This window comes from Macrotis lagotis, chromosome 2 (genome assembly GCF_037893015.1).
Source record: "Macrotis lagotis isolate mMagLag1 chromosome 2, bilby.v1.9.chrom.fasta, whole genome shotgun sequence".
Taxonomy (NCBI): Eukaryota; Metazoa; Chordata; class Mammalia; order Peramelemorphia; family Peramelidae; genus Macrotis; species Macrotis lagotis.
This window is the reverse complement of record NC_133659.1, coordinates 260,107,431-260,119,764: the sequence shown is the minus strand read 5'-3', so window position 1 is coordinate 260,119,764 and position 12,334 is coordinate 260,107,431. Positions and strand designations below refer to the sequence as shown.

The 12,334-nt window shown below is 36.8% G+C and overlaps 1 protein-coding gene across 3 annotated transcripts in view; it reads right to left on the bottom strand.

Annotated features, from left to right (window-relative positions):
• Nucleotides 1-349: 349 nt before the first annotated feature.
• CCNT1 (cyclin T1) overlaps nt 350-12,334 on the bottom strand; it is a 34,473-nt gene continuing 22,488 nt past the window's right edge. Inside the window, exons 3-9 of one of the 3 annotated variants that reach the window (XM_074226060.1) lie at nt 11,521-11,649; nt 10,434-10,494; nt 8,238-8,300; nt 7,117-7,162; nt 5,882-6,045; nt 5,085-5,155; nt 350-2,314 (exon numbers count right to left, since the gene is read on the bottom strand). In XM_074226060.1, coding sequence (XP_074082161.1) covers nt 926-2,314; nt 5,085-5,155; nt 5,882-6,045; nt 7,117-7,162; nt 8,238-8,300; nt 10,434-10,494; nt 11,521-11,649 — 1,923 coding nt within the window. In that variant the 3' untranslated portion in view covers nt 350-925. Of the gene's footprint in view, nt 2,315-5,084; nt 5,156-5,881; nt 6,113-7,116; nt 7,163-8,237; nt 8,301-10,433; nt 10,495-11,520; nt 11,650-12,334 lie in introns of those variants that run through there. The other 2 variants (XM_074226062.1, XM_074226061.1) reach the window with 2 other exon arrangements.

Below are 12,334 nucleotides of genomic sequence, written 5' to 3'. Positions count from 1 at the left end.
TAATGGTCAAAAAAACACCTCATAAGCAACACAATCTGAATTCCAGAGATAGTATACAGTTGTGTATCTGTATATAAAACTAATAAGCTTAATTAAATTGTTGATTTAACAGAAAACACAACAAAACCAAAAAGCCACCAAGTGTCAGTCAAGTTGAGAAGCACTACCAGTTATAGGTCCTCAGAGTTCCTCATTTTACACAATGTAGAGCAAGAAAAATTTAAACAGGAATAGAGAAACAGTCCAAGAAATCCCAATTGCATTCAACACTTCAAATTGCCCATGACCTGTCACTAGGCCCAGGACTAGGCCAATAGCCTTCTCCCTACCACCCCCACCCCCCCTCCCCAACCTTTCTCCCTTTCAAGTCAATGCTGTTTTTCATCACCACAGCAAGACTCACAACCCTTCCCCAATTATATTTATATATATATGTATATATATATATATAATATATAATATAAAAAACTTAACGGATAACTTATTTTTAAATTACTTTTAAAAAGATTTTATGACGTTTAAATACTTCCTCTCTTTTGATATATTAAAACCCCAATAGTTCCACAAGGTTTTTTTTTTTTGTTTGAAAGAAAAGTTATACTTTTTAGTCCTGACAGGAAAATATGGGGGGTTGGGAAGGGGAAAATAACCACCAACAACCAATCACCCAGTTAGGAGACACAGGAGCAAAGACATAGGAAGTGTTTTCAATCCTTCACAGCTTTAAGGAATTCTCACTTCTCTAATACCAGTAAAAATGATAATAAAATAGTTATTTCTGAGGCAGTAGATATAACAACATCCTACCCTCTAGACCCTCCCTTTGTCACCCAAGGAGGGTGACAAAAATTTCATATAAGGAAAGTAATTTTCTTAGTCCAGACTCAGTAGTAGAAAAAAAGGGCTTTCCTCTCTCTTTTTTTTTTTACTTAGGAAGGGGTGGGAGTGGCGGGGGTGGTTCTGATGGTAGAGGAGGTGGTCGGGGTTTGTCTAAGTTGCCTGCTCTGGAAGGGACCCCACTAGCTCGTGGATTCAGGTATTCACCATAAGAGTGAACAAATTCATAAGCAGAAGGCTGTGTGGGTTGCATGCCTTGGGCGCTGAGCAGCGAGTGGAGCATGTTGACTGTGTCTTGGTAGTCTATGGTCTGGGCTGGGTTGTGTCCATTGGCTCCAGTGGAACCTTTGTCCGATTTCACATGAGGGGCTCGGGAGAAGGGGAGGCTACTTGTTTCTGAGCTATGCCCAGGCAACTGTGCCATGGCAGGAAGAGAGGGGAAGGAGAAAGTCACAGAGGAAGGTTTAGAGGTCTTGCCAATCTTGGCAGGGTGCTCATACATTACTCCAGACTCCTCGGGAAGGGGTCTTTTACGGGTTGCGCTAGAAGAGGATGAGGAGCTGGACAAGTTATAGGCTTTGTGGGTCAAAAGGCTAGACTGGCTGCTGTGTTTGGAGTCACCCAGCCGCTTGTTCCCAGCACCAACTGGGAGCTGGGAGTGGGAGTGTTTGTGTGAGTGATGATTGTGGTGATGGTGGTGGTGATTAGAAGCATGGACCTTGTGCTTCTCCTTGTGCTCCCGGGCCTTTGCCCCGAACTCCTCCACAGAGCTGTGTTTATCAGCTGCAGTGTGAACTTTAATGCGCATTTTTATCTCCTCTGGTTTTGCAGAAAGGGCTTTATCTCCTCCACCTACCATGGGGATTCTCATCTTGAGGGCTGCTTTGTCTGCCTTGTCCAGACTAAGTCGGTCTGAGTTTTCAGAACTTTCCATGGGAATTTTCAGAATGACTGAGGAATGGCTCTCCTGCTGAGCCAGGAGATTCTGGGCAGCATATGCATACTGTGATTTTACATTGGCCTCCATGTTCTCTAACTGTCGCTTTTGAGCAGCCAGCTCCTCAGCATGCTTAGCTCGATACTCCTTCAGAGACACCTTGGCAGCAGGTGCACTTTTACTGCTCTGCTTCTGAGAAACAAATGCAGCTGGGTCCTGTTGCAAAGAATGATCAGCTCCCATAAGTGTTAGATGCTCATTAGTCCGATGACCCTGAGTAGACTCCAGCTTGAGAGAGTGCTGGGAAGGTAGCCAGTGGTCAGCCTGCAACATCTCCATGCTGCTTAAATCACTGGGGGACTTCTCCTTGGCTGGGAGAGAAGGCACGGTGCTCGTGGGGTTAGAAGTTGACATGCTCATTAAGCCTGCAATGTTCATATCTGAAGAGCTCCTGGAGATCATGCTGAGGATTGCCTGTTCTGAAAGGGAGTCATCTTCTCCTGGGTCACCTGATTTAGATTTCTTGGCAGCTTGGCAAGCCTGAAATTAAGCAAATGATAATTACATATCCACTCCATACAAATCCATTATATGAGATTAAGGTGATTTTATGAGTTGTGGGTTCAAGTCAGACATATACTAGTTGTAGGAACCTAGGCAAAGTCACTTCTTCCATGGACCCTAAACAAGACTAATTTTCTAAGACTAAATTTGTAACTATAATCAATAAAGCAATTTGCTAGGGCCTTGCAATCCTTAACTACCTTCACTTTGTTCTGTATGTATTTATATATATGTACAGGTTATCTTCTTCAACAGGATGCAAGCTCCCCAGGTGAAAAGGACTGCTTCATTTTTTTTTTTTTTAGATTTTTGCAAGGCAAATGGGATTAAGTGGCTTGCCCAAGGCCACACAGCTAGGTAATTATTAAGTGTCTAAGACCGGATTTGAACCCAGGTACTCCTGACTCCAGAGCCGGTACTTTATCCACTGTGCCACCTAGCCACCCTGGATGGCTTCATTTTTAAAGTTTGTAACCTTAGCTGGCAGCACAAGTGCCTGGAACAACAAAGGTAATAAATGTTGCTGGGATTTCTCACAGGTAACAAACTGCATTGGTAGAGGGAATTTTTCACTCGAAGTTCCCTTTCCAAGGAGAAAGTGCTACATCTGGTCAAACAAAAGTGATTAATAATCTTAAGTGTCTAAGATCTAAGGACTCTGCTGCATACTCAGAAGATGTGACAAGGACATATGCAGAAGATTGAAACAAGTAAATCCATTTCCTATACTATCAACACTAAAATGTCTAAAAAGAGGAAAAGAGGACTCAGAAATTTGAATTCTAAATGCCTAACTGAAGTTCTCAGTTTTCTCATCTAAAAAATAGGAACTCAGCTGACAAAAAGACTAAAAAAAATATTCATAACCTCTAATTTAGAGATCCCACTATTAGGAATCAATGATAAAGGAAATGAAAATCTTATGTTAAACTTCCTACTTGACACCGAACTATAAAGATCTTTCTATCCAAATATAAGGCTCTGAAAAACCTTTCAACTAAAGTTGGAATCCACAAGAAGAAAATTCATGTTTAAAAAAAGGCATAACATAGTTTTATAGAGCACCTTTTGTAGTATCAAAGAATTGGAAACAAAGTAAATTCTCAGTTACTGATGAATGGTTAAACAAGGTGAGGAAAATGAAAGTAATGGACTATTACAATGAAAATAAATTGTACAGAAGTATGGGAAGACTTACAAAATGATGAAAATTGTATAAGGAGAATGAGGAAAACAATATACACAGGGATTTCAATAATATAAAGAACAAAAACAAAACATGAAACTGAGCACTGGGAAAATTAAAATGACTTGCCTTAAAAAGAATGAAAGCTACCCTCTGTGGTATTTTTATGAGGGTGGAAGGGACTATTGTGTGAAATTGCATATAATGTCATATTTTGTTGACACAAAATAACATAAAAGAGAATAATTGGAATTTCAATGAAAATTAAAAAACAACAAATTTAACTCAATTCAATATAAACAGCTGTCTATAAAGAGGATACCAGCAAGATATGTAAAGGGAGCAGGAGGAAATTCAAATATTAAAAAGTACATTTAAGATAAAGCCTAGTAAGTAAATATTTCTGTCCTGTTTTACTTAACACACTTTCCCCCAAATATTTGGGATGACCTAGCTATGGAATTTTTTAAGACAGAAGAATCAAGGAGATGACTGCAAGATCCCTTTTAAATCTGGGCTACTGAAAGGCAAAGCTAATGAAATTTTCAAAGATAATGAAATTAAATTTGTGTCAGTTTGAGAAATGAAGAAATTTGAAGTCAAACTTCCTACTTGAATAAGAAATAAAAAATAAACATAATCCCCCCCCCAAAGAAAAAGAAACCTCAAGAAAAATAAAGTGTGTGTGTGTGTGGGGGGGGGCGGGGCGGAATGTGCTTCAGTCTGTATTTAAGACCATCAGCTCTTTCTTTGGGGTGGATAGCATTCTTTATCATAAGTCCATCTGATAAATTGCTTTAATATTTTTTCCCCACAGTTGCTATTGCTAACTGTATTTCCCTCCTTTCCATTTTCAACCCCCCATCCCCATGTTCTATTCTCTTTCTCCTTTCACTCTGTCTCTCCTCAAAAAAACTAAAATTAAATGCTTTTTGGGGTAAGGCAATGGGATTAAAGTGACTTGCCCAAGGTCACACAACTAAGTATTAAATGTGAGGCCACATTTAAACTCAAGACTCTTCTGACACCAGGGTTGGTGCTCTATCCACTGCACCACCTAACTGCCCTTAACATCTTCTTTCAAAAGTACACAAGGAAAACAGCTAGGTGGCCCAGTGGATGGAGTATCAACCCCTGGTAGTTGGGAGGACCTGAGTTCAAATCTGACCTCGAACACTTGGTAATTGCCTAGCTGTGTGATCTTGGGCAAGTCACTTAAACCCATTGCCTTGCAAAAAAAAAAGTACACAAGGGTTCTAACAGAAAATAATCTTAGTGACTTAATATTTTCAGCACCTAATCATCATTTTGGCAATCATTATGGCACCTACTACAGGAATCTGCACACAATTAACATTCAAATCATGAATGACTACCCTACATCTCCTCCCATTACCCACTGAACCTGGCCAGAGTACAATTTATGTAGCTAGTCACAGTTATTGCCTAATTATAAAAAAAGGGAGGAATTCCAAGCTGAGAATATTCAATTTTCTATGACCTAATGCAGTCAAGAAAAAATAACTGGCTTTGGTTCATTAGGCTTATAACAACACTTACCCTCCAATTCCGAATGCGCTTGAGCCTGTTAGGAGTTTTCTCAAGGATCTGTAGGAATTCATGAGTCAGTTCTGAAAATTCAACCAAAAACATATGAAAAACAGTTAACTGAAACAAGGTGATTACAATTTTTTTTGGTAAACTCTATCTGAGTAAAAGGAATGATTAATTGTAAAAGAACAGTAAATTTGTTCTAAAATTCATGTTAGAATCCTCTCTCTCTCTCTCTCTCTCTCTCTCTCTCTCTCTCACACACACACACAAACACACAGAGAGGTACAAGTTAGGGGAAGAGAAGAAAGAGCCACAGTTCAGTTTTGTAATTTCACTGGTATGAAAACTCCATCAATGGAAGATCATCAATCCAAATGCAACTTATAGTCTAGAAAGTTACCTGAGTCACTAAGCAACTAAGGAATTTGGCCATGGTCACCCAGCTGCTATGTGTCAAGTTTATCTGTCCTCAAAGTAAGGACTCTATCCAGTGTACCGCAAGTGAGGCTTCTAAAATGATATTAATACCCATTTCTGATTATGTTATAGGACTTTTGAAATTATCAAACAAAAATTAGGTAAGACATAAAAAGGCTCTATAAACATAAATGCCAGCTACAACCAACTTCATCACCATCAGCAATAGGAAGAAAGGAACCTAGAATAAAATTTGTGGTCACTGAGTCTCAAAAGTTTGATAAGGACTAGAAACACCAAGGTATGTGAGTATATATTTCTTGGATAAGTCTCAATAACAGAACCAAGTGAAAATTAATTTTAAGGGTCCTTTTCCAAAAACTTACCATCAAGAAGTTCCAGGGTTACGGTGACATCCACATACTCCCACCAGTGTTTTCCATCACTGGAGACTGGGATCTCCCAGTTGGACCATTTACAGGCCAGGTGAATGCAGACACAAGCCACCACAGGAGGTGTGTACTGTAGGCTAAATGTGGTCAAGTGCAGGCTGATACCAATCGGAGGGAGAGAAACAGAAAGCCATGAGCTCTCAAGCCTGAACCCAAAATTTTCTGCTAAATAAACATTGGGAAAAAAAAAACAAGTAAAAATGCTCAGATTCAATAATCTTGTCACCAATTCACCTACATGCAAGATTTGAAGTCCCCCCCCTTTTTTTGCTCAAACTACATGAACCAAATAATACCTTTCTATAATTTCACAGTAGACTAAAGTCATAACATAATAAAGAGCAGTTGGCTGGATTCCTCGGAAGCATCCAGTTGTCAAAATGAGTTTTACTTAAGATGAAAATAAGTTTAGACCTTTGGGAAGGTAAATAAGACACTCCTTTTGGTTGACTTGAGCTTGTACTATATATAATAAAGTGGGTAGTCTCTTGATCAAATAGAACAGAGAGAAAAATATTTGTCAGCAAATTATCCTAAGGAACTAATAATAATGTAATAATTAACTACTTGAAATGACATGGTATCCTTAAGTTCTCATGTTCTGTGGCCTTTATCAAAATTATGAAACCTTCCATGCCAGAGCATGGCAAAAGGAAAAGGGAGTCATAAACTTTTGGCCTTTTGAAGTCAGTCAATGGGTTGGAGAAAAATGGAGACAAAAGATATTATATATGAAAATTCTAATGTCTTGAAAACAGAGGGAAAAAAATTTGAGAAACTCTGTACAAGTTGGACTGAAAACTGTTTATACAGAGAAATGGTTCTCAGTGAATCTAGACTTTATAAAGAATTCTTAGAACTATGCTTGTGGGTTTGGAGAGCCCTTATCAAAGATGGGAGGAGGGGAGCTACACTGCAGTATTTAAGTTCTGTAAAACAGAAATCACTAGGGAAATGGAAAGTGTTTTGGAAATACATATTGGTCAGCTTTCCATATCACATATTTTTTGATAAAAGTTATTCTATGACAAGATAAATATTCTTGGATCCAGGCTTCCCAAGTCTCAGAACCTGATTTTTTGTTCCATTTCTGTCCCCAGAAGGCTACTATCTCCAACCCAAAGAAAACCCATTCCCACAATATAAGAAAACAAATGAAAAATAAAAACCTGTTGGTTGCCATGAAGTAAGAGGTTTGTGCCAAGTCTTTGCTTGCTGGAAAAAAAAAAAAGAGATTGGGAAAACAGCATGTTAGTTGAAAATGTGACCCTATTTAGGATCTAGTGGAAAATGATTTATACAAGAACTGTCACAAATTTTTATTATTAGCTCATTTTACATAGTCTTCATGCTAGATAGTTTAACTAAATAGAAATCTGGACTTTTTAAAATTCAGGGAAAAATGAATCTAGGAAAAATTAAAACCAAAATGAAATATGAAAAGGGGGCTCACTATCTGCAAAACTAGCTTTTACAGAAAGCAGATACTGTTTCAGAAAGGGGAGGGTGTTAATTCAGAAAAATCAGTGAATGCATAAGGGAAATCAACTTCTAAAATATACAATCATTATTTTAATAGAGATTCAAAAACAAAATTCAACAATTTATTTGCTTTCTTCAATATAAAAAACTCAATTCTTCCTAAAGGGGAAAAAACTGGGTTAAAACCCAGATTTTGGAGTTTTCCTAGTAATTTGATTTTTTTCAATAACAGGAGCAATAAAATTTAACTAATCATTTTCTTTAAAAATATAATTAGAGAGTGAATACATGACAGATTTATAAAAGATTCAGAGAAAGACTACTAATGATCTGAAATGAGACTGTAAGGTAATAATTAAACCTGGAAGAAGAGAAAGAAGGAACATTTAGAAATTTTATACCAGACTATTGTGCACTCTCTGGAGGATGGTGATGAGAAGTAAGAACAAGCAGAGAGAAAATAGGCTTACCTAGGGTATAGCAGAGTATAAAGAAAGAAGTTTCAAAGGCAAAAAGGGTTATTATAGACATCAAATTAATATCACAAAGTGGTGAAGCTAAGAGTCCAAAGGAGATGATCAGTTTTCAGAAAAAAATGAAAATAAGAATAATTTAGGGAAAATGCTACAAATAACTGAAGAGAAATTAAATTAAAACAATATGAGGTTTCACAACTCACAATCAGAAATTTTACTTTAATTCCTGATAAATGAATGTTTCAGTAATGTGAATATAAATGTCATTCAAAAATACTACTATTTACTGCAATATAAATCAAGTTACAATCCTTAATCTTGGGATTCCTTACCTCGAACAAGTTGCGTGCACTTTACCACATGCGTGTGTGGGTGATCAATTGTTATTTCAAAGCCTGAAAAAAAAATGCAGAAGAAAGAAGATTAGTCAACAAGCAAAAGTTACTTAATATATTTTGCACCCCTTGCATCTGAGCAAGTAAAATGCCTCCTCTTCCCCTCCCCAAAATAGTTGTTCAGGGGAACAAGAGGTCCGCAGATAGAGAGAAACTCTTCTCTATTGTTGAATTATCTCCAGGGCTGATTTAATGCCTAAGTTATAAAACTGAAAGGCCATTGCTGTCTCTAGTTCTCCAAGTAATTAAGTACTTCTTCACTGTTGAAACACCACTGAAAACAAAATAATTTTTAGTCATAAACATAAGAACCTAGTTTAAGGGCCTGGGCAGCAGATGGGAGGAGGGAGAGGAAAAGGGGAAAATCCCTGATATAGTCTTTCTCAGGAAAAAAAATAACAATGTCAAGATTATTCCCTTTTCATTTCTTCATTTAAAATTTAAAATAAAGCATATTTATCTTCTGAAGATAAAACTTTAATCCAAAGAATAATTTTTGTTTTGCTCTACTATTTTGCCTTTTCTTTTATCTACTATAAATGGTATACTTACCATTTTTGCCTACACTCAAACAGAATTTAATAGAGGAAGTGTTTTTAAAATTATGGGTTTTTTGGGGGGGGCACTGGGGATCAGGGGTTAAGAGACTTGCCCAAGGTCACTCACTAATAAGTATCAATTGTCTGAGGCTGGATTTGAACTCATGTCCTCTGGCTTCAGGACTGCTGCTCTATCCACTGCACCACCTAGCTGTTCCAAAAATTGTTTTTTAAAAACTTAATTTTCAAGTTTTGTAATTATCACTAATAAAGGAAAAGTTGTATTCATAGAAACTATTCCTATGGGATCAGATTCCATGGGATGAGAACTACTGATTATGTTGGTCTTTGGAAGTCATAATCAACCATAACCTAGGTCCCTAAACAATCAGTACACAACAATCAGTATATTATACAGCTTTATATCAGCTCTGTCTTAAAAGGAAGTACTTAGATTTAAAACTAGATTGAATCTTAAGAGGTCAGAGTATCCAACCCCTTATTTTACAGGAAACGGACTGAAAGTGGCTCTGACTTGAAAAACTACTGAGCAGATGAGACAGGATTTGAATTAAAAAATCTTCCTAATTCCTAGCCCAGAGTTCCAGCCATTGTGCTACTTAGCTCATTTTACCTTTGGATAAAGCTAGAGCTAACTATTCAAACAATTAAACTTAAAAAAAAAGAAAAAATTCATACTATTTCAATAAAAATGGCATCCTTTGATAGTCCCTGTATTTTATTTTATGTATTTAAGAACATTCTAAGAAGGGGGCCATAGGTTTACAGAAGACTAACAAAGGGGCTAATGAAACAAACAAAAGGTTAAGAAATTCATATCTAGTCCTATGGCAATAACATGTCTTGTGACATTATTAGAAATATAATCTCTTTAAATGTGATTTTAATTGTTTAAAGGTAAAATTTCAATATACCTATTTTATCAGATTAATGACTAAAAAAAATTAGATTCCTAGAAAAACTCTACAATCAACTTTTCAACAACACATCTTTGTATGGTAAGATAAACCACACAGCAAATTTGCCTCATGAGAAAGAACAGGAAAAAAAACTTGATAAAAAATAGTAAATTTCTAATTCAAAGGCCTACTAAATTAGCCTTTAAGAGTCACAACACTGACGATAAACAAATATCAGTGCTATTCCAAATGCAATACCTATAAGGGAGTCTCTTGGCCTCCCATTCTGCTGTCCAGGCTGGTCACAAGACCCAGAAGAAGGGTTTTTACAATGTAAAGACAAACATCAATATTCAGAGCCCAATGGCCAAATAGAACACAAAACCTGTGGGAGAAAAGCAAACAGGTTTTGTAGACCTGGATTCATTTTTATGCTGCCATTTATCAAAAGACTAAAAATGCATATTAAACCTGAAAATCATATGAAATGCAAATATGAACCACAAAGCCTGTAAGGAATCCGTTGTTTGAGGTCTTGTTTTTTTCAGGGGCCAGGTGTATTTATCCTTCATCTGTGAAGCAGGACATAGGTTAGGTTAGGCCCTCAGCTCTGCAAACTCTTCACAGTCTGGGTGAAGCCCACAGGTGGCAGCCCGTCCGCTTTTAAAACTTACCCAGGGTCTGCAGTATTATGCTCTCTAGAATGACCAGGTCTTGGACTTGTTGCAGGTAAGCCTGGGGTTGAGAGGACAGGCAGGTTACTCACGAGGAGGCACTCTATAAAGCCTGAAGAATTATAACAATCTCTCTTGGGATAACCAGGAAAAACAGGGAGTAGAATCTTTATCCCATACAAGACCCTTAGAGGGAATTATCAAAAATTCCCCTAAAATGAGAGGGCCAAATGCTAAAATATATTATTTTGTTAAAAGATGACTACTATAAAAGTCTTATGAGGTCCAATTCGTTTTCCAGAATAGAATCTAATAATATTTTGGCATAAAAGACATTACCAAACATTAACAAATTTGCCTCAAGTCTTCTGCTGCTGGATAAAGCTTTCTCTTTTAGAGAGGGTAAGGAAAAGTGTTGTGAGGAATGAGCAATATGTTAATTAATCCTCAGAAGAATTCCATATAGCAAATGACATGGTCTAAGAGAAAGTACACCACGTTGAGAGCCAAAAGACCTGGTCTATAGACTCAACTTTACAAATTACTGTAAAATCTTAGGCAACTTTTTTTGTGTCATTTTTCCTTACAAAAAAATGAAAACATCTGCCCCTGTCCACCTACCCTTTGTGAGATTCATATGAAATAAAGATGTGAAAGTATTTGAGGGAAAGGGGGATTTTCTCCTGCTTGCTAATGACAATCCAGAAGCCTTAGACTATAAGAATATTCACAACTTCCAACTAAAGCTGTTCTGATGTAGAAACTAAAAGGAGAGGGCAAAGGAATGCAAGACAAAATCCATGACTCAAAAAAAACACTTAGGGAGATGATGCATAAACCTACCTTTCTCCACATGGTAAAGAACCTATTTTAGGTGTCTTTATCCCACACATGCCTCCCTCTGACTACTAAAGTCAGTAAAGATGTGCTCTGATTGGGGAAACCCATTGCAAGAAATTCTAAATGTTTTAAGATTCATTTAGAGATTCCTTTTAACAGCCAGTGCCCATTGTACACTTGAGAATTCAATTTACACATTTGCTATTAGAAAAATAAAGCAAGGCACAATTAAAAAACAATCTCTTACCTCACTTCTTGTGTCAGGAAGTGCATCCAGAGGATGGAGGCAGGCATGCGCTACCTTGATTACATGTTCTAGTTTTCGTGGTTGTTCCTCTACTTTAGCTGCCAGGAAAAGGGCTGCTGGAGCAACACTCTTAATGGGGGTGGAAAAGAGAGATTTGATGTTTATTTCTAACACCAAGTCCACTGGGAAAAAAAACCAAACATGTTTTGTGCTATAATCTTATATGTCTCTTTTGTAATTATTCCTACTGGCTGCATGAGACGTTACTTTTAGTTAAGCACTCACAGGCAACCTGTAGAGAAAAACGTTAGTATTTTATGTTAAAAGTTGTCCTTCATATGTACCTCATCCTTAGTCTACTTAGCCATTATCTTAAAACTCTAGGCCAAACATAAAATGTAAAGGTAAAACACAAAAAAGCCTTATGGCAATTCATACCAAACATTGAAACCAAAGTAACATCAATTAAACTATATATTAAAGACAATATTATCCAAGTTTTTTCCTCTCTGTATAGGTTACATACACAGACACCCCATATATATACACACACACACACACACACACACACAATAAAGGATCTTTTTTTCATCTAAAGAGTAATTCTAAGCACTTCAATGATCAATATCAATAGTTTGGGTTTATATTTACATATTTGGATTTCTACTGGATTTTTATTAATTCTATAGCACTATGTGAAAAAGCTATATAGCAATTGGCAAAATAAGAGATCTTATTTCTATTTTACAAATTGGCAATTCAGTAATTTTTCTCTAGCATAGCATATTTTAACGAAGCTGAAAAATCTTTTCAT